The sequence below is a fragment of the Pelodiscus sinensis genome, chromosome 6 (assembly GCF_052426305.1).
Source record: "Pelodiscus sinensis isolate ZL-2025 chromosome 6, ASM5242630v1, whole genome shotgun sequence".
In the NCBI taxonomy this organism is placed as follows: domain Eukaryota; kingdom Metazoa; phylum Chordata; order Testudines; family Trionychidae; genus Pelodiscus; species Pelodiscus sinensis.
In genome coordinates, this window is record NC_143057.1 from 23206349 (window position 1) to 23229398 (window position 23050).

Below are 23050 nucleotides of genomic sequence, written 5' to 3' on the forward strand. Positions count from 1 at the left end.
TTCTGTTAGATTTCAATTAATATACATTGTGAAATTTAGCAACTTTGATTTTTGTATTTACAGTTACTTGCTAAACAGGATAATTTACCCACTGAAGCTGAAACAGAGGAAAAAGAGATGGATGCTGCAAAGGAAGAAGATGTCCCTTCAGAAAAACTCAGTAGTGAAGTATGTGGGATATTTTTCTTTCTGCCGAAAGCAGATGTTTGAAATACTACATGCAGATTTCTCCTTCATACGCATTTATTATAGGTCCTAATATAGGGTTGAGTGTTTACAAATGCTAGAGTAAAATAAATGCATAAGGGAGCCTAAAATGTTCATTTGTAAGTAGGGCTGCTTGAAAACAACAATTCTATTTGACAGAAAAAAGAGGTTTTACCACTTACTTTTGTTTCAGTTTAAAAAGAAACCTCTTGAAATACTACATGGAACAAAACACACTCAAACACAAGTCATCCTATAATAACTAATAGTCCAGTAATTAGAGCACTCACCTGGGATGTTCTAAGTTCTTGCTCCACCGGATTTGAATCTGATTCTCTGGGTTTCCACTGGGCTGTTTGCTGTTTTAAGACTTTTCTTTTTGACAGATATCTCACTTTTTTAGACAATACATCAAAAACACACAATGAAGCAGCCACTATTATTTGTCTTTTGTGATCGTCAAATTATAAGAAACAGACATCATAAAAGGTCTTGATATATTTTGATGTGCTGTTGAAATATGTTCAGTGACTTGATTTCTTTTTTTTAGCCTGTTTACTTTTAAATTCAAAGTTCCTACTAATTTTTATCTGGATATTATTGAACATGAGCTGAAATTTACTTAGGTTTTTTATTTTGTTGCACATTTTTTTACATATTTATTTATTAACTTACTTACTTACAATATTTTAAATCACTACTAAATAAATGCAGTACTGGCATGGTGACAGAAGTGTAGTTCACCATTCGGGCTGAATGTGGCCAGGAGACTGATTTACATTTTTTGTTTCTTGGTGATTTTTCTGGTGCCCTGCAGTGAACATGATGACTGTGTTTCAAACTTTTAAAAGTTTCTGACATACCACTTACAAGTGAAGTAATATGTGTACCACAGTTTGGGATTACTAAATTCTGAGCTTACTCAGCAATGTAATACTGTACTACAAAGATGCATTGATAAGTCTAAGTACAAATATTATATATCAGTTACAGTCACTAACAGAATAATCCTCTAACATGTTTCAAGAGTGACTTAAAATGTAAAATCAAGTTCTGATTATATGTTTATATAACTGATTAAAGTTGTTGGGAGTTAAGAACATGCATCTGAATGCAGACTTTAGCTCTTAATTATTAGAGTAAATATTAGGGATGTTAAAAAAGCATTTAATACAGTAACTGTGTAGCTGCTAATAATCTTAGTGGTTTACGCGTTGTGGGCTCTGCAGTATAAAGCAAAGCTAACCTTTATACTGCTAAGCTTTATACTGCAGAGCCCCCTTGCCCACCCAGCTCTGGGGAAGGAGACTTTGCTGCTTTGCCACAGTTAAGCTGCCTCCCCAGGAACTGGCTGAGTTTAACTGAGACCATTAACTGATAAGCACCAGCTTGTTGTGGTTAGTCAAACTCTTAACATCCCTAGTAACTATCCAGCCATCTATGCAAATTAGGTAAAGGTAATTAAGCTTATGTTCTAGACTTTGACTCCAGTTACAATGAACAATACTTACAACATTTATAAATTTACACTGTTCTTTTCCGTGTGTTTGTTCATGTGCATTCCAATTGGGTGTATGTAAATGCATGGTATCCAGAACGTTTTCCCTCTAGCAGCTAGATATAGGTTGGTCTGGGCATCCCCTGAAGTGGTGCCTTCATGGTGCCAGATATGGAGCCCTGCTGACCCACCCCCTCCTCAGTTACTTCTAACCACTGGTGATGACTAGCTGGAACTCCCCTGTGCTGTTGTTTGCAAATGAAGCAGCAGTCCATTGACTTCATTTGCTGTTCTTGTAGTTGTTAATGGGTTACAGTTCTTAGTCATCTAGTGTTAAAAGAATTTTCAGTTGGGAGGTTTTTTCCCCTCCCCCATGCCTTTAGCACCAAGGCATGCAGAGACTCCAGGTTTCAATGTCTGTGAAACATGATTCTGGATGTATTAATACGCGTGTTGTGAGCAAGACACAGGAAGTCATTATTCTGCTCTACTCTGCACTGATTAGGTCTTAATTGGAGAATTGTGTCCAGTTCTGGGCACCACATTTCAAGAAAGATGTGGAGAAATTGGAGAAGGTCCAGAGAAGAGCAACAAAAATGATTAACAGTCTAGAGAACATAACCTATGAAGAAAGATTGAAAGAATTGGGCTTGTTTAGTTTGGAAAGGAGAAGACTGAGAAGGGACATGATAACAGTTTTCAGATATCTAAAAGGGTATCACAAGGAGGAGGGAGAAAAATTGTTCTCCTTGGCCTCTGAGGATAGGACAAGAAGTAATGGGCTTAAACTGCAGTAAGGGAGGTTTAGGTTGGACACTAGGAAAGAGTTCCTAACTGTCAGGGTGGTTAAACACTATAATAAGTTGCCTAGAGAGGTTGTAGAATCTCCATCTCTGGAGATATTTAAGAGCAGGTTAGACAGACATATGGTCTAGATGGTACTGGATCCTGCCGTGAGGACAGGGGACTGGAATCGATGACCTCTCGAGGTCCCTTCCAATTCTAATGTTCTGTGATTCTATGAAAACTGTGGCAAACATATGCACAGAAGTGACCCTTACACTTAGTGTTTGAAGTGTGTAGGAGAGGACCATCAAAACGGTGACTGTGAAATTTGCGAGACATTTTCACTTTGCACGTTGTAAGACAGAGATCAGCACCTCCAGGTCTTACTAATGGAGGCAGCACAAAGGCCCTAGCCTGATCTGCCTCAACATACCCTGCATGGAGTGTCTCTTGCTTCATACCCAGTGTGCCATCACCATCCTCACTCTCCCTGGTGCCTGTTAAAGACTTCTGGCACCTTATGGGCTCTTCCCACAGTTTCCACACTGCTCATAGGCACTGCTATGTATTGCCAGTGCCACAGAAGAAGAAGAGGATATTGGACAGGGGAAGATCTGGAGGGAAGATCCTCTCCCAGCCAGAATTAAGGACTTGGCAGCTATGAGACCCAAGTTGGGCTGCTCTGATCCAGTTGCATCTTCAATGTTGGTTGAGTCCACTTGTGCCTTTGGTAAAAGGCATTTGAGTCCACTCCCAGCCTGTTCACCAGAATCTATATGTGAGCTTTGTCTACCCTCGGCACTGGAGGCGTTCCATATTCTGTAGAAGCTCCTGCATAGTACTTGGTGCTGCTCTTTCCCCAAATGAAGAAAGTTGCCAGCAGCAGCCCCTTCCAGGGCACTTTTTAGGAGTAAACCAGCCTTGATGGCCTGCCTGTCCCCCACCTGGGTAGGGATGTTAAATTTCGATTAATCAACTAATAGAGTAGTTGATGGAATTTCCATCGACTACTCAATTAGTCGATAAGGGGGCTGCTCGCTATCCCACTGCCTCTCTCCCTTTGAAATGTACATGTGTCACCCGCTAGCTCTTGTACATTTCAAAGGGAGAGAGGCAGCAGGACTGTCGGGACTGGCATGAGTGGGACTGTCTCTCTCCCCACTCGCACCATTTCCCATCTGCCTTTTGCCTCCTCTGAGCCCCGCGGAGATGGTGCTGGTGGGAACCAGCTTTTAACCCAGATCTCCCCTGCACCGGCTCCTGCTTCCTCCCTGCCTTGCTGCCTCTGTCAGAGAGAGGCAGCCAGAGAGGGGGAAGTAACTATTCGAGTACCTGCTCCACTACCTGTTAAGCATTTGCTTATCGGGTAGTCGACTAGTCACTTACATCCCTACACCTGGGTACATCTCTCCCTGGCACCGAATCAGGCAGAGAAACAGGATTGATCTTTGAGCCCTGACCCCTAAAACTTTGTGACCAAGAAGTATGGTTCTTCTGTGGTCTTCCTTCACAGATACTTCCGAGTCTGACTTGAACAGGTCCCACCACAGTGAGGGCAGAAAATCCATATCTACTTGGGAACAGTGCTGTGGTCAGCCTGATGGCAGCCCCCTGTGCAGTGGTCCTTTTGGACTCCTTGGGCTTTTCACCAAAGCCAAGGTTGCAGCCAAGGGCCATATTCCAGACATCATAGGTCACCTGAGCCACATTCATTCCCCTATCAGCTCTGACTAGGGATGTTAGATGTTATGTATTTAAGTAATCGTTTAGCTGCAATAATTTTAATGGTTACTAAAATAATCCCCGGGGTCGGGACTGGCAGCCAGTACTGTATCAGAGGCAGCGGCGTAGGGTGGCAGGTGGAGCTGATCCCCCGGGGGTGGGAGGGTCCGGTTTTGGAGGCAGCATGGGACAAATAGCAGCCCCAGTCCATGTGGGGCCCCGAGCTCCTCTCAGGAGGAGGTGGCTCCCACCTTCCCCTGCTGCCTCTGTGTGATTTGATGAGTTCAATAAAATATGGCCATTCATATTAAATAAAATTTTAATTAGTATTTAATTTGCAATTTACTAAAGTTCAGAACAAGTCATTATGCCTTTCACTGTCTCTGAAGAGGGGTGTCTCTGATTCTTAATCTTCTACTGCAGTTTTAGAAATAAACATAAATTGCCTAATATTGATACTTGATAACACATACATTTATGTGTGCATAGAGTAGAGTCTTTTGCTAAAATATATAGTAAAGGCTACGGTTAGATGATTCTTCAAGCATCATAATAACTTGAATTAATTCTTATATTTTTTGCTAATCCTGTAAATGCTACTTTTTCAGGATCTGGTGAAAGCTAATGATGTACCTGTTCCTAAAGTTGCTAGAAGAGGGAGAAAAAGAAAGGTAACATACTTGATTTCTCTACCTTATCAGTCATTTTGTGATGGTGGCTTTCTTATTGGATAATCTTTTTTTTTTTTTTTTTTTTTCAGTAACAAAATTGCAAGCAGTATATCAACAATTCATTCATTTACTAAATTCCTTTAGAACAATGTTTCTCAAAGTGGGCTTTGGGCCCACTTTGAGAGAGCTGCTAAGGGGTTCCTCTGGCTTGTTTACTTACTGGCTCCACGGCCACGGAGCCTCATGGCTCCCATTGGCTGTGGTTTACCATTAGCAGCCAAGGGGAGCCATGAGCCTCCATGGTTACGGAGCTGTTAAGTAAACAAATCAGAGTGGCCTATTAGCAGCTTACTCAAAGTGGGCCCACTGCCCATTTTGAGAAACACTGCTTTAGAATACAATGCAAATGCCAGTAAATCCCATAGTACAGAAAAGCTCCCTTTCATTGGACGCTTACACAGAAGCAGTCTACTAAATTCAAGTTTTTTAGATTTAAGAAATGTCTTCAGTATGATTATCTCCTTGAGATTGATATAGCTCTGAGAATGCAAGAGGGATGAGACTGACTAACCTTTTGGCATCTTTATAATAGTGGCATGGCAGTGCTACTGTAGTTAAGGTTATGTCTCAACCTCTCGGTTAGGATTAGCAACCCAAACTTGGGGTCATTTGAGCCAGGAATTGTGGAGATCCAAGTCCTGAGGTAATAGCCATTTTTCAAAGAGTTTCTAGCAGGTAAATTTTGAGCAAAGCTAAAGATCAGAATATCTAAATGTTCTCACTGGGTGCTGCATTACTTTGGGGAAAAACTAGTCTTTATGAAAACCAATTGTGGACATTATTGATGAACATGTTCACTCATTTACTTGAACAAATATGCAACCCGTAAGGATTACAGAAAAAAATTATTGAGAGGATTTCTATGCGACCACTCCATGTTTGTCTGGGTAGTTGGAGGGATTGTTTTGATGCTCTTTTCCTTGATAAACGCACCAGCCACTGGTATTTTTAGTCTTGTGGGAGGAAAAGGAAGAGGTTCACGTGTACCTTTAAGATGCAGTACATATTATTTCCATACAATATTGTGGAGGTTATATCAGTAGCAGGACATAAGGCTTTTGTAACAAAGGTATTGTCAGCAATGAGGTAGAATATGGAAGAATTCTAACGTTTTAATGATGCTTAAGTGAAAGTGTAGGCCGAGATGAAAGCCTATAGGTGTTAGGATATTTGTAAAAGTCTGAATTAGTTCTTAAATTGTACACATGGTATTCTTTCTGGGGGGTTGGCAAGTGTATTAAGTGTATGGTCTGGAACCTGCTGAGTCATAAGTTTCAGAGACCAGTGTGAGTTTGTGCATAGTGAGGCATTGCTTGAAGAGGGCATGGGCAACCTGTTTTTGTGGTGGTGTTTGGTGGTTGTTTTTTTTTCCCCAGAGGGTGGGAGTTTTGAGCAGGGGTAGGTTGGAAAGATGGAATCCTATGAGTGAATGTGAATGGATTGTAAAAAGTGGCGAAGAGCTTGTACATTTCAGTAGACATAGGATTGACAGAATGGGAGTATGTGTGTTAACTGGACATTACTAAAAGAGGATAGTAGTTTGCCTATGCAAACTGTATTTCCTGGTTTTCAGACGTTTGAGTTTTACTCAACTCAGTGTTCTGCAAGGGAACACAATATTACCATGCAACTTCAACTGTGTATTAATGTAGAGTTTTTTTATCATTTGAATTCCTGTTTGTGAGCACTCGCGTGTACAAGTAGTCCAGATGAGGTCAACAGAATATTTGTGAGCAGTCACCCAAAATTTTAGGTTCACAGATTTCTTGGTAAGTGGTGGAATGTTGCCTCTGTGCTGGCATTTTCTTCATCTCTGTCTCAATAAAGATCGTTCTGATGCTGCTACTTCAGTAGCTTCATATAAGTTGGTGCCATTTTTCTACTCTTCCCCAAATCAGCTAATCTTTTATGCTTTTAAATATTGATTTTGGATTTGTTAGGTGCTTCCATAAAAGAGAATGTCTGTTCTTTGTGGTAGGTGCTTGTTGACATGTTTATAGTTAGTGTAAATCAAGGATTTTGTACTTTGGTGTTTAGAATAAGTTATTGAGCAGTTCTGTATTTTAATTCTACATAACATAATACATGGCCAATTTGATTTTTAGAAATTAAGCTCTATAGAATGGATGGAGAAATCAAGAACGGGAAGGTAAAAATGTTTATAGTGCCAAAAAATGTGCTAGGCACTTCACACAACAAACTGTCAGCTTTCTTACCTTTTAGACACTGCAAGTTTATAATAATGAAAACATTTTTATTCAGTTCTGCTCAAGCTCTGTTTGGTTTTTCTTTTCTCATTCCCTCTCTGTACGGATGGAGTATAACACTGGTTGTGTAATATATCCTATTGCAAAAATTCTGTAGCTGTTGAACAAAATGTAATCTGGAGGATGTGGGGGTGTTTTTGTTTTGTTTTATTTTTGTAAAACAAACAAACCTGGAAAACTATATCCCAGTTTTTTAAAAGCATATTTGAGTTTGTAGTAAGTAATGCCCACAAGTAGGAACAAGTAGGTAAAGTTAAAATTCCCAAATAAAGCAAAGGAATCTCTCTTCTTACTGGAGCAGGATGTTTTGTAGATTATTATTGTATATTTTTCAGTAGTGTCAACTAGGTGTTTTCAAAACTCTCATTAAGTGCACATGAGGAGCTTGCAATGCAAAGCATCTAATGATTTTTTTAAGCAAAAAATTGGCCTTTGTGGCTAAGAATTTTAAAGAATAAGAAATAAACCATTGATTCCTTAAGTAGGGAGGATTCCTTAACTATTTAACAGAAATGTGGTTGCCTAGATGTTGAGAGTCTTTCAGATTTCTAAAGCTATGTTTCAGCATCCCTGAACCTCTTGGTGTAAGGGGAACTTCTTGTCGAGGACCCCCTCAGATTTCCAGACCTTCAGTTCTTGAGACACTTGGCATAAAATATGAGAGATTTTCTTTCTAGAGTATGAATAATTGGTAGCGCATGTGAACTTATTGCACATATTTTGAAACTGTCCATAAATCCATTTTGAGAACTTGATACTTACTCTGATTTTTAAACACTAACAATCCCATTACAACCAGAATTATATCATCTGAAGTTTCTTCTAGACAGGGCTCTTGATTGGACAGAAGTCCTACCTTCCTGAAAGTTCAGCTTGTACCGTGACAGATCTTGTGGTATAGTCATTCCACTTTCAGCCTCACACTTGCTAGTCCTTTAAACCTGCATCTCTTGAGAGAGACTGTCTGGAGTCTATTTGCATTATTTAATGCTTCAAATAATCACTTTTAACCTTTTTTTAAAAAAAAGTATGGCAGAATCCTCCCCTATTTCCTATTAACCTGCTTTTCTGTAAGTAGTTACATAAATGAGGAGCATTAATAAGTTCCTTACTTGTAGCTTTTTGCAGATGTGGTGATTTTTAGGCCTCACCAACATTTTTGGTCTCCTGAAATTATTGTTTTAATTTGTACCCATTTATTTAAACATAAGAGTGGCTAAACTGGGTCAGGTCAGTAATCCATTTAGCCCACTGTCTTCTGATGGTGAGGAAAGAACAGAACAGAGCCATTGAGTTGTACATCCCGTTACCCAGTGTTAGCTCTGGAGGCTGAAAGCTTAGGGACACCGAGAGCATGTAGTTGCATCCCAGACCATTTTGGTATTCTCTGTGAACGTATCTCATTCTTTTTCGAACCCAGTTACACTTCTGGCTTTCACAGTATACCCTGTCAACAGTTCCACTGGTTGTGCATTGTGTAAAGTATTTCCTTGTGTTTGTTTTAGGTCTGCTGCCTATTAATTTCATTGGGTGACCTGCTGTTCTTGTGATGCATTATTTATTTGTATTCCACATGTTCTAAGGCCTTCCAGAAAAGGTTGTAAACTTAGCTGTGTCATGACTTACCGTCTTTTTTTTTTTTTTTTTTTTTTTTTACACAAAACAAATCTTTGAAGGAAATGAGGTGCAATTTTAGGATTAGGTGGCTGACCTCAGAAGAGATACAGTGTCCCCTAGCCAATGTTTCCAGATAAATACATTCAGGAATTTGTCAGATCTATAAATTGTTCATCAGAGATTTCCTTCCTTCTCTGAGAGCTCATTCAGTCAGGCATGTAGACTCCAGAATGAATGAACAAACAAATGAAACCCTCAGAGGTGTAAGTTGTTCTCCCTCTTGATTCTGTTTTCTTCCTGTTTGTGGAGATTGGTTACAGCTGATTACTTCCTAGCTGTAAATTGATCATAGAGCACCAGGAGCCCCACAAAGGAGAAAAGTAAAATCTACCTATATCCGTAACTTTCTGTCACTGAAAGGCACTCTTCAAGCTCCCTGAGGTGCCATGCAGGGCATCCTAATTTGAATTAAGTTTCAGCTGGAAGGGATACTCTTAGTCTTTATTTTTCACCTTTTTGCAGCATTTGTGTAGAGAGATGGAAAAATCCTGGGTTTCCTTTATTAGGATCTTCCTTTGCCATAAAACTACAGGCAGTCCCCGGGTTACGTGGATCCGACTTACGTCGGATCCCTACTTAAGAATGGGGTGAAGGAACCCCGAACTAGCTGCGTGCCCCTCCCCCCCCCAGCAGACCAGGGAGACGCAGAGCAAAGCCGTGGAGGACGCGGGCGGCGGGACCGCCGAGACGCGCCGCGGTCCCACCGCCCCCGTCTTCCGCAGTGAGAAAAGCCTGGTCTGCTGGGGGGGGGGATGCAGCTAGTGCGCCCCTCTTTCCCCCCCCCCCCCCAAGCAGACCAGGCTTTTCTCACCACTGGTCAGTTTCAGCAGCGGCTGAATCAGGATGCCTGGGATAGAGCAGCTGGGGGGCTGCCAGGTTGGTCCGACAGCGCCGAGGTGCAGCGCTACTGGACCAACCCAGCAGCACCGCAGCTGCTCTGCCCCAGGCATCCCCAAGTCAGCTGCTGCTGAAACTGACCAGCGGCTGACTACAGGAAGCCCGAGGCAGAGCTGCTCTGCCCCGGGCTTCCTGGAATCAGCCGCTGGTCAGTTTCAGCAGCGGCTGAATCAGGACGCATGGGGCAGAACAGCTGGGGTGCTGCTGGGTTGGTCCAGTAGCGCCGCTCCTCGGCACTGCGTGACCAACCCAGCAGCACCCTAGCTGCTCTGCCCCAGGCGTCCCCAGGAGCAGCTGGGGTGCTGCCAGGTTGGTCCCGCCGCACCAAGGGTCGGCGCTACCAGACCAACCCAGCAGCACTCCAGCTGCTTTGCCCCAGGCATGTCTGATTGAGCCGCTGCTGGTCAGTTTCAACAGCGGCTGAATCTGGACGCCTGGGACAGAGCAGCTGGGGCGCTGCCTTTCCAACCTGGCAGCACCCCAGCTGCTCTACCCCAGGTGTCCCCAAGTCAGCTGCTGCTGAAACTGATCAGTGGCTGATTCCAGGAAGCCTGGGGAAAAGCAGCTCTGCCTCGGGTTTCCTGTAGTCAGCCGCTGGTCAGTTTCAGCAGCGGCTGAATCGGGGACACCTGGGGTACAATATGTACCAGTTCTGACTTACATACAAATTCAACTTAAGAACAAACCTACAGTCCCTATCTTGTACGTAACCCGGGGACTGCCTGTATTTTCATTTATTTTATATAAATAGTAAGTAGATAGTCACCATCTCTAGGCAAGATATTTGTTTATTAATGTTTATTAATCAGAATGTATAGATTATCCTCTCAGTTTGGGCTGTCAGTTCTCTGAATAGCTCCACTAAGTTACTGTATTGCGAAGCTAGAGAGGTTAGGGGAAGAAAAGGGAGAATTAATTATGCAGTTGTCATGGATCACATAGCAATAGGTACCCACATCAGAGAACAGGTAAAGTTCATATACTGTCCCATAATTATTTTTTTTTTTTGAGTTCCAGAAGCAGTCTTTAACAGTAAAAGAATGTACATTATAAGTAATCTTTCAAAGACTTAATTTTTACAGATCTGTCTAATTTTTTTCCAGGACTGTTTATAACTCTGAAGTTATCTGAACATGTGTGATATACTAGCTACTATTCTGTGCATGAATGCATGTGTATTTTTTATTTAAATCTGAAAATTATTGTATGGTCTAGTTTTCATAGTGTGGATAAACCACTATATTTTAAATGTAGTCTAAATTATTAAAACTTCGTATAAGTGTTTTCAGCTGATACCCAGCATATGCATGTGTGTCATGGTTGACACTGCTGCATTTGTGGTGTATATGAGTGGTGTGTGTATATTATGTCAGAGCAAAAATGAGAGCTGGTCTGCACTAACATTGTAAATCGATCTAAGTGACACTGCTTCAAGTCAGCATAGCTTAGGTTGACTTAGAGTAGTGTCTATCCCAAGATGCTCTCCCGCTGACTTACCTTCCGCTCTTGGGGAGGTGAGGTAGAGACTTTGACAAGAGATTGCTTTGCTATTGACTTAGCTTGCCTTCACCAGGCCCACTAAATCAACACTGCTACATCGATTGCAGCAGTGCTGTTTTAGCTGTAAGTATAGACAAGCCCTGCGAAGTAGGTGGGAGAACAGAGGCGAAGGAAGTTTACTGGTTTTAATTATATGAATTGTATCCTTTGAAACAGTCTGAAAAACAAGCAGAAGCTGAGGAAGCAGCAGTAGCTGTGGGAGCAGCTGCAACAGTGGCAGCAGCAACAACTGCAGTTGTTGTGACTTCTAAAGTAAGCCCTAAAAGAGGAAGACCAGCAGGTAATTTCACCATAAGTCTGACTTAATGTTTTCCCCATTTAATTTTTAATAGAGAATGGAAAATTTACTTGTATAGATATACAAGTATTACAATGTATTTGCTCTCTAGGGCTGTGTCTACATTAGAGAGCTTTATAGTGGTACAACTGTACTGGTGTAGCTGCACCACTGTAAGATGTCTTGTGTTTCTGCTCTATGCTGATAGAAGTGACCTCTCCCATTGACATAATTAAACCACCTGCAACAAGTGGCAGTGGTGAGCTGTGAAGGTGGGAGAAGCTCTTCTATCAGCATAGCACTGTACGTACCTTCGCTTATGCCAGTGTAATATCACACCTCCAAGTGATGTAAGACGTAATGTAAGCATAACTTAGTGCTAAAGGTCACCTCAAAGTATTAAACAGCGTAGGACTAGGGTTGTGTGCCGAGTATTCAAATATTGAGTTTCAGCTATTAGATTTTGTGACAAGTTCACTGAATTAATATATGTATTACATTGCTGTGACGGACCAGGCCGGGTGTCCACTCAGGGCAAATTGCTCAAATTCGGGGCTCCTTATAGCCCCCAGACTGGAGACCTTTCCAAACAGGCCACAAGCCAGTCCCACAGAGTGCTTCAGCTGCCTGCCTGAAGCCTCACTAGCAAAACCCCTCCAACACCCTAGATGGCCCCAGGCCTCATGCACAGGTGAGGGGTTCTAGAGCCCAATCTCACCTTCCCTGAACAAGTTCTGTCCAGTTTCAAGAAACCGGCCACAGATCCCAGGTCAATTTACCCTCTAGATCTTACCCACAAATCACGCTGAGCCAGTCCTTTAGAATCTAACATCTAAGGTTTATTACTACAAGAAAGAAAAGCATGAGATCACGGTTGCTAAAGTATCATACATTACATGCATCGAATCTCCCAGTTCTCGATGCAGGCTCGCAGCAGAGATATTATAACTGCTGGCTTTAAAGTCTTTGGTGAACATCCTGCGTCAGGATGGGTCCACAGCTCTTTCTGGCTCTTCGATCCCTGCACTGCTGTCTCTGGGATGAATGGCTGAGCTGAGCACCAAGATGGAGTCGGCCACATGGCATATTTATACCTTCTTCCCCGTCTCTTTTTGGCCACAGCAGGTCACCTGGACAGCAGCCTATTCTTGTGTTCCCTGCTGGTAGCCCTTAGGTAACAGTCCCTATTCTTGAGGTGTGTTCTTGGCCTGTGGAGGGCTATTGTTCCATAGAGACTTGCTCATTAGCATGTCTATAGGTCAAGCTCTGCCCATTACTCAACCACATACAGAGAAACATTCAGTACCCATACCAAGTGCATGCTTATAACTTCACACACAGACATTATACAATTACATGAATAGCATACATAGAATCAGAAGAAAGTAAGCTTCTATTTGACACCTCAAATGGCCCCCTTTGTACCACTTTTGGGGCCAAAACCCTCCCCCCCCCCCGGGTGCACCAGTAATCTGGCTGCTTCCCTAAAATCCAGTAACGTGACAATTGCGATACAAGTATCCCCTCACCATGCTGTTGATGTCACAGCTGTTGCAGAACGCTGCTTTGTCTATAGAGTTTGGTAAAAGCTAGTTATTTCCTTGTGGCCTAGATTTATATTTATCACAAAAGTTATAAAACTGATACTTTGTAAAGCATGCCTGTGGGCTACAATTAAACAAGTAAGAGAAGAGCACTATTGATTATTTGGATATCTGTTTTAGTTGTGAGAGCATTGGCAAAGCTACTCAACTTTGGAAGCCCTCAGGGCCAAAATGATACTCACAGCACATGCCGAGGGCTGCACCTTAAGTGTGGTTGCATATACAAAAGTCCAGGAATTTAACTACTAAAACACATCAACTCAAACTGCACTGCAGGCCACAGACAAATGGGTTACAGGCTGCATGTTGAGCAGCCCTGGCATAAGGTATCCTGAGGTGCCACTTGGAGCAGGACACAGCATTTCTGTGATTCCAGAAGAGGACATGTAACAAACTGAGTATTTACCTGGAATTATTTGCCAGCAATGGAGTAGTACAATAGTTTCATAACCTCCTTGGGCAACTGTGTGAGGATAAGTGTACTAAAGATTGTGAAGTGCTTTGAGAGCTACTAATGCAATTTTTTTTATAAGAGATAGGTATTATTATATGGGACGTCAGGCAAATGTTCTTTGTATTACTGCAGATTCTTTAGTATGCCCATTAATTAAAGCATATATATTTGTGGCTGCTAGATTTATTTCACCTTTCATTAAAGGTTCATCAGGCTCTATTATGCTGGGTAAAAAGGAACACTTAAATTATATCTTAAATGTTCTAAATTACCACACTGAAAATGACTTCTCAGTTGCCATCAATAAAGATACATTTCTATTAATAGTAAAGGTTTCCAGAGACAAAATTGAAATAAACCAAAGATGGGACTCAAAATAAATATAATGTAACAGTTAAGGAATGTAACATAATGTAACATAAGGAAGAGTGATTATTCAAAAGGGATCTCAGACATAATAGGGGTATGCTGTTCCATGTAGATTACACCACACTTACAACCATTATGTCTGAGCACCTTTAAGTAGTGAATTAAGCAGCGTGACTAATAACTGTTATGAGTTTGAGCTCTCATTTGCTCTCTCATATGAAAAGTAGGTGCAATGAAGTGGCTTTCATTTTGGATTTTTTTATGAAGCACTCAACACACATTGATATATGTTAGGGAAAGCAAAGTCCAGGAAGATGTGCCTTGTACTAGGATAAGAAGTTGTTGGCGTTTGTGATTGTCCTTTGTTCCTGTGGATGTTCAGACCAACCCTTGGGAAAGCTCTGTCTCTTGCACAGACAAGCTTTTTTTCTTTTCATTATGTAGGTGGTAATTTCTTTGTGCAGCAGTGATAAGAATGTTCCTGGAATAAAGCATTCATTTCTGGATACCTGAACACAAAACCTATAGGGAGCTCAGACAAGAGTAAGAAAAACATTTGAGGGACTGCAGAGATTTCTTTGAGGAACAGTAAAAGCAGTGAATAGTTTGGTAAACATCTTAAACAGAGAACTGGACTGCCTATGAAATCTGTGTAATATGAAAAATATTGCTAACAATTCTGCTCTGTTTTTGAAAGTAGCAAGATTTAATGTACTACTATGAGCCTTAGCTTATCGGATAGTCGAGTCAACTACTCACAATCCCCTCCCCCCTTGCTGCCTCTATATCAGAGGCAACGGTGTGGAGGGGCTAGGGAAGGTTACTCAGGCAGCAGCCCCTGTCCGTGGAGGGTCCTAATAGGGAGTTGGGACCTCCCCACAGACGGGAGCTGCTGCAACAAAAGCAGCCCCTGTCTGTGGTGCCTGGAGCTGGCTGTGAACAGGGGCTGTGCTGGCAGCCCTGTCAGCAGCAGGCTGGCCGCAAGCAGAGGCTGTTCCACAGCAGCTCCTGTCCGTGGCCCCCATAGAGAGGCGTTGCTGGACCCAGCATGAGCCAGGACTGAACAAGCCTGCCTCGGTCCTGGCTTGCACCAGGTCCAGGAGCTACCCCTACTGCGGTTCTGCAGTTTAAATATAGTAGGCTGACTACATGCCCAGCTCTTAGTGAATTTAAACTGCAGAGCTGCAGCAGAGGTATCTCCTGCTGAGCACCTTCCCTTATCAAGTAATCATGTAGTTGATACAAATTGTATCAACTACCCAATTACCTGCCTCTTAATATCCTTAATGTGAACAACAGATAAGTTGCTTCTACAGCCTGGTCTACATTACGGGGAGAGTGGTCTAAATTATGCAACTTCAGCTACATTAATAGCATAGCTATTAATAGCATAGCCCCCCCCCCCCAGCAGACGAGGCTTTTCTCGTGGACGCCTGTGGTAGAGCAGCTGGGGTGCTGCCGGGTTGGTCCCGCAGCGCCGCTCCTCGGCGCTACTGGACCAACCCAGCAGCACCCCAGCTGCTCTGCCCCAGGTGTCCTGATTCAGCTGCTGCTGGTCAGTTTCAGCAGCGGCTGAATCAGGACGCCCGGGGCAGAACAGCTGGGGTGCTGCTGGGTTGGTCCAGTAGCGCCGCTCCTCGGCGCTACTGGACCAACCCAGCAGCACCCCAGCTGCTCTGCCCCAGGCGTCCCCAAGTCAGCCACTGCTGAAACTGACCAGCGGCTGACTACAGGAAGCCGGAGGCAGAGTTGCTCTGCCCAGGGCTTCCTGGAATCAGCGGCTGATCAGTTTCAGCAGCAGTTGACTTGGGGACATCTGGGGTAGAGCAGCTGTGGTGCTGCCGGGATGGTCCCTGCAGCGCTGAGGTGCGGCGCTGCAGGGACCTACCCGGCAGCGCCCCAGCTGCTCTGTTGCAGGCGTCCAGATTTGGCCGCTGTTGAAACTGATCAGCAGCTGATTCCAGGAAGCCCGGGGCAGAGAAACTCTGCATTGGGCTTCCTGTAGTCAGCCGCTGGTCAGTTTCAGCAGCGGCTGAATCTGGACGCCAGTTCCGACTTACGTACAAATTCAACTTAAGAACAAACCTACAGTCCCTATCTTGTACGTAACCCGGGGACTGCCTGTATAGATATTCTGCACCACTTTGCTATTATAACATTTCACGCTTGTAACTTAAATATATTTGTGACAGAGTCTCCAGAACTGAACCAGATATATCTATAGCCACATGATTATAGTCACACACTATGAATTGATATTCCCATTAAAGGTCTGATAGATGGCTTTGATATTTGCCATTCATAACAGGTACATGATGTGTAAGCCTCTCGTATTGCTTTACCAATCCACCTTCTCTGTTGTTTACAACATCCTGATGAATCTATAGCAGTTACTTATTTAGCATATGCATAGCTGTCTAGCCAATTATGGCATCTTCAGTTGTGTGATGCAGTTCTTCTAGACTATGGATTCCCAAACCAGGGGGGCGTGCCCCCTGGAGGGACATGAAGAAATTCCAGGGATGGTGCGAGGGGCGACCCAGCCTCCCGCTCCCCAATATAGTTTTGCTGCTCAGTTCCTTTTTTTTTTTTGCTCAGCAAGTTTTGCTGCTATTGGGGTGGGGTGGGGGGGTTCAAAAAATCAAAAGGAGGGCATGATGCAAAAAAGTATGGGAGGTTTTCATCAAAAATGTGTATTATTGTCTGTGTTGTGCCACAGTTGCAAAAAAGAGTTATCACAAAGGCCCCAACGATACTGGTTGTCTACTTAGCCCCGCTGATAGCCTAAAATGAGGAAAATCATCTTTGGATGAGACCACCAAACTAATTTAGTTCTTTTACCTTATTTCTGAAAAGAGGATAGGTCAGCATACCTATCCCATTCAATATCTAGCTCTCTGCTGCTGTTTTTTATTAGTTGATGTTGCTGTGAGAATGGTCAATTTTAAATAAGCAATAGGTAGAGATTGTAAACTAACCTGATCTTTCTATGTGAACATTAGCTACAGAAGCAAAGGTTCCAAAACCAAGAGGAAGACCCAAATTAGTGAAACCTCCTTGTTCTTCAGAAAGTGACATGTGAGTTGGATTTTAATATATAATCTTTTTACATAATATAAATCAAATGACTGTTTTTGATAAGCTAGCATAGGGTGACCATATTTCCCTGTGCTGAATATGGAACACCTAGTAAAATTACTCTTTCAGGCAATTTCACTGGCAATCAACCACATCCCCTCTTCCCAAATTTCTGACAGAATTTTCACCAGAATGTGGGCAGCAGTAGCCTTTTGACACTGTGTACAGGAAGGAAGGGGTGGGAGCTGGTTCCAGGGGAAGGAGTATGAAGGAGGGATGATATGGCAGAGTTCCCTTCTCTTTCCCCCGACCAGTGCTCCAGTGTGACTGGAAGCTTTTTGTCCCTTCCTTGCTCACTCAAAGACATCTAACATCTCCTGGCACCTACTGGCCACCAAGATGACCCATCTATCTCCTGGCTACAATATGTGAAGGAAGGGGTTAAGCCATAAGGATGCATTATGAATCAGGGGCTTCAGCTAGAGAGGTGACTCAGCAGAGGAGGGCACCCTGTGGGACAGAAGAGGGCACACTACAGGAGAGAAGAGGGGGCTGGACTTGATGACCTTCTGAGGTCTCTTCCAGTTCTATGATTCTATGATTCTTGAGGATGGAACAGGACCCAAAGGTTGGGTGGAGGTGAGTGAAGAGGATTCTGTGCCTCTGCCCCAGGAGCTTCTGGAAATTCCTCCACTCCCTTGCCTGCTCCTGCTACTCCAGAGCTTAGCTGAGGGACAGAAAGTCTGTCTTGTAGTGCTATGTGGGGTTTCAGCACATGCAGCCAGCTAGAAATGGGATGGGAAGCAGGTCCCTACTGTCTGAGAGCTAGCAGACAGCAGGAGCTGTGCTGACAGACGAGCAGGTAGAGCAGCAGGCCCCATGCACTGCTTTTCGCCTCACCACCAGCCTTGCACACCCACCAAGATCATCAGCCACTGGACCTTCCCCCATTGATGGTGGGCAGGTGGCTGGCAAGTAGGGACCCACCAGTACTGATAAGGGAAGGCAGAAAATACAGGCCAATTTTTAAGAAAAAGTTAGATTTCATGCAGGAGGCCTTAAATATCAGATTGTCCCTTTAAAAATGAGACATCTGACCACTTAGCATGACTGTGTTACTGAGTGCCTGAGCAGTGTTTTCACTGGGGTATGTGATATGACTGGTTGCTTGATTTGGTATAGGGGAAGCAGCTGCTAAGTAGTTAAATAATCTGTAAGTATGCTATGGTAGGTAAACCTCAGGCATTACAGAAAGCTTTTTATTTTCCTAATTTGCAAAAAAAATTTCAAAGATCTTTATTTTCTGTTGAGTTTTCCTGTACATTTATACCTTAATATAACATTCATTTTTTGTGATGAAGAAGCAGGAAGGATCTTGCAAAATAAACCCTGTGCTAGCCTTTTATAATGGCTTTATAAAGGTGTAAGAAGAAAACCCTAAAATTGCACAGGTGCACACGGTGGGACTGTCACTGCTATGTACACATCACTTTCCACTTATATTGCTCATGCTAGACTTGAACAATCGTAATAATTGAAAGAATATTCTACTATTTGTATATTCTGAACTTAGTTCTCTTTAGAAGGCTTATGGGACATATGTACATCTATATTAGAGATGTGCTTTAAATGTGTATTAATGTAATTTATTTGAAAAGGTTAGCATTTACGTCAAACTTAAATGTGCTTAGCTTTAAGGATGTAAGCCTGTCCATTGTGGTAATAGGTACTGCTCACACGCTTAATCAAGTGAACAAGGTTTTACATAGGATTGGGGCATAAGTCCAGGGTCAACATCCATCCTGTTTTTACTGGGACAGTACCTTATTTAAGTCTTCCTCCCAGCGTTCTGATAAAAAAAAAAAAGGAAGGCACATTATCCTGTATTTCCGTTGCAGCTGGGGGTGGTGGAGAGGAGTTGTTGGTGCTTGGGGCTCTGGTAGCTGAACCCCCGAGTGCCATCAGCTCCCCTCCCTACCTTGCATGCTGCGGGGCTGAATTTCATCCCTGGGGCGGGGGGTGATGAGGCAGGTATCCTCCAGTACTCAGTACTTTAGCTCCTAGACCCCTGAGCACCGGCAGCTCCCCCTCCTCCACTCTGGGGCTGAACCCGCGAGTGCCAGCAGTTCCCCTCATTCCCTCCCACTGCAGGGCAGAAGCCCAAGCACCAGCAGCCCCCTCCCACCTTGGGTCTGAAGCAATAAGCGCCAGCAGGCTCTCCTCACTTAGGGCTAAAGCCCCAAGCACCCTCAGCCGCTGCCCCCCTCCCTTTTGATGTCCCATATTCTGCATAGGGAAATATGGTTACCCTATCTAACTCACTTAAAATGAGAAGAATGATTTTGCATCTCTTTGGCCCTAAATTTACAAATATTTAAGCACGTACTTAACTTTACGCACATGAATAGTCTCGCTGACTTCTTGCACTAACTTCAGAGATCTGTATATATGAATACAATTAAGCACAATGAATGCATAAGTGTTTGTTGGGCCCAACTACTGAGCATTGCTATTATTTGTCTCTAAATTCAGAGACAACAGAGAGTAAACTCACTTTCCAAAGATAGCTTTATAATCAAAAAGATTGGGAAATAACTTTTTTAATTTGTAAAGATAAACTATGAAGTGATGAAGCTTTTTTTTTTAAGCACTCTTATCAGCATCTTGTAACTATTTGAACTATCACAGTCTCTTTTTTCCTCTCCTTTTTATTTTCTTTCTCTTTTTTTTTCTTCCACCCTTTTCCCCCTTCCCTTCCCTTCCCTTATTTATTCTTGGATTTGGACTTCTAATACTCCTGTCATCTGAAGAAGTGGGTTTTGATCACAAAAGCTCATACCACCATCTACATGTTTTGTTAGTCTTCAGGGTGCTACTAGACTATTTGTTGTTTTTTAAGTTTTTCTTTTTAATAAAGCATTTATGCAAGTATTCATTTTTCCTTTGGCTATTGAGAATACTTGTCTTTATTTTTACACTCAAAAAAAAAAATATATATATATATATATATAAGGATTATGAAACTTAAGCATGACATCAACTGATAAATTCTTATGACATTTTAGTGTTCATGAGGAGGATAAGACCAAGAAAAAAGTACCAGAAGAAAAACCACCAAAAAAACAGCTGAAAAAAGATGAGGAGGGTCAAAAGGAAGAAGACAAACCAAGGAAAGATATTGAAAAAAAGGAAGGAAAAAGAGAGTCTGAGCCAAAAAGGAAAAGTGCCAGTAAAGTGGGTTCTACATCGGCCTCTGATTCTGAAGAGGATGGAGAAGACCAGGAAGGTGATAAGGTAAGATACGAGGGGTTTTTTCAGTAGTTTATATCTTGGCTGCTTGTTTATTCCTTTAAACTGGAGGAAAATATCCGCTGAAAACAATCGTTTAGTGAAGATATGCCCTGAAGCTTATTCCAGATTATCAGTTCTGGACAATAAAGTTGCAGTCTAGTGTTCACACTCCTATGCAGAGGCGTGCTGTGGAATGAGAAGTTGTAGAACTCTCTTCAAAAAGGCCATTTCTATCATCCTTAGTATTAACCAAGAGTAATTTTTAAGTAGCTTTTATTTAAATCCATCCTTGGGCAAGTAGCATTTTTTAATATGTGAAAATGCCATTAGAACCTCGAAACCCTAGGGCTTTTTTCTAAAATTGCTTGTAAGATTATTTGGAAAAGAAAAAAGAATGCTCTGATTATTTTAGAGTTGATTCTTTTTATGGATTCTTTGTCTCTTATTCCTGAAGTTGGGATAAGAGATGATTAGCTCCATTAGAGAGAAGAAAACGAGTGCCAGTCAAACTTAACATTTATTAGCAACACATACATAAGAATCTTACCACTCACTTATTAGATGTAGTTGTGGAGAATTGTAGACCTTGGCAGGTGTCCTTATCAAACAGATATAGTGATGTAGTCCTGAAATTTTGTTTAACTGTCAACATTTTTTTTGATTTGTAGTAATATAAGTATTCCTCTCTTCCAATCCCAAACTCTAAACTTTGTTAAATGAAACAGAAGAGAAAAGGAGGAAGAAACGTTCAGGGTGCCCATAGGAAGAATATGTTAAAAGGCCAACATGAGCGAGATGTAGGAGAGAAAAAACGCAAGCAAGAAGAGCCGATGGAATCTGAGCCGTGAGTATATTCTTTAATATACGCTGGCTGTGCAAGCTGCTAGTAGAGGCTGAGGGTAACATAAAGAGACAAAAGCTGAAGAGGAATTCCTTTAGCGACCAATCTGAAGATACGTGGTGGTGGTTGCCTTTTTTCTAACTTCTAAGTAAATTGAGGATGTGTTACTATAAATCAGTATAAGATACCAATATAATTTGAGGGATGGTGGGAGAAAATTGAACTTCAGAGAAAACAAAGAATACTGTCAATCTCGTAATATCTTAGGCTTCTCAATGTCACGGCAGAGTTGGCAGGTTCGGTCTAGAAATAACATGACTATGAATGTTTCCTATATTCAAGCCTATCGTTATGAAGAAAGAGAACTTAACTATGATCCATATACCTGTTCCTTAAATCTTTAATATGGGAGTCTGAGTGTGTGCTATAGCTCATTAATTCCATAACGCTAGAATTCTGATCAGGTTATGGAATGCATAGGGTTCCCTGGAAAACATTTCCTTCTCTGTCTGACAGCTGGAGACTGCACCGTCAGACAGAACAAGGAAAAGGTTCTGGCTTATGCTGCTCTGGCTCTGCAAAGCCAGTTGAGTGATTTCAAGAGCAGTCTGCACTCAGAAGAGAAACAATCACAAACGAGTGAAGAGAAGATGCTGCCAGAGTTTGGGGAGGTTGTTTTTTTTGGGGGGGGAGGGCCAGGGGGAGAGAGATTTAAACATTAGGAAGAAATCTCTGTGCTGTTTTGGAGAGCAATTCCAGGAATGGGTGAAGAAGGAACCACCAAGAGATCATGATGTCCTCATCCACAGTTGGTTGGGAGGGAGGAAGAAACAAAGCTCTGAGAGAAAAAGGAGATGAGAAAACTGTCCTTCCATCTCCATGTAATGAGAGAGTCTAAAAGGTACCGGTTCCCCTCTAACAATCGGTCTTAATGTATATTAATGCTTAATTCTGTTGTACACTTTTAATTCTGCAACAAATTGTAAAATACTGAATTGGATATTCATTTCAGTACTAATTAAATAAACTCTCATGTGTAAATATCTTTCAAGTTTTCTTTTATGCTTCTCAGGAGCTAGAAACAATTGCATTTAAATTATCATAGGTAGGAGAGCATTTGGGTTTCAGCATAACATGGAATATTCATGGAGTATGTCAACACTAAACCTAAAATTAAAAAAAAATCCTTTAAAAATGTGTTACTTCCTTCTGCAGGGCCCTCTGCCAACACATTGAAAATATGCTGGATATTTTTAGTCTGTTGCTAGCCATTTTAACTTCATCTTAATGATTTGCTTCAACATTTCATTATTAGTCTTATGAATAGTAATATCCATTTGTTTATCGAAGAATCAACAATTATTAGTGCAATACAAGATACAGAAGGAAGTCTGTTATTCCTCATGGACCTAATAATCTAAAAAGATTTAATTTACAATTTAAAATTGTTCCAATCTTGCTTGTGTATCTTGAATTTGTTCACTGCGCCTCTGTATTATTCCTTTATATTTAAAACTGCATTTTGTTCTGGGCTACAAGTGTCATGAAAGATGATCTATGAAATTGTTTTGTTTTCCTGTAAATCTGTGAACCTATAACTGGTTAGAATGAGAAGAATATTAAGGACACGCTTACAAACTGTTTTTTAGTCAATTTTTTATATATCCGCTATTTCAAAAAATATACTGAATGTGCACTGCAGAAAATGTAATTACAGTTTTCCAAACATAGAATTAGAATTTGTATATACAGTAAACTTCCGATAATCCGGCACCTTTTAGGACCCAGGGG

The 23050-nt window shown here is 42.0% G+C and overlaps 1 protein-coding gene across 3 annotated transcripts in view; it reads left to right on the forward strand.

Annotated features, from left to right (window-relative positions):
* The window catches only part of PSIP1 (PC4 and SRSF1 interacting protein 1), a 68094-nt gene that overhangs the window by 22243 nt on the left and 22801 nt on the right, over nt 1-23050 (forward strand). For all 3 annotated transcript variants that reach the window (XM_075931544.2, XM_075931546.2, XM_075931545.2), the window contains 6 exons: nt 64-168; nt 4822-4884; nt 11502-11625; nt 17052-17127; nt 20193-20421; nt 21144-21262. In XM_075931544.2, coding sequence (XP_075787659.1) covers nt 64-168; nt 4822-4884; nt 11502-11625; nt 17052-17127; nt 20193-20421; nt 21144-21262 — 716 coding nt within the window. The remainder of the gene's footprint in view (nt 1-63; nt 169-4821; nt 4885-11501; nt 11626-17051; nt 17128-20192; nt 20422-21143; nt 21263-23050) is intronic.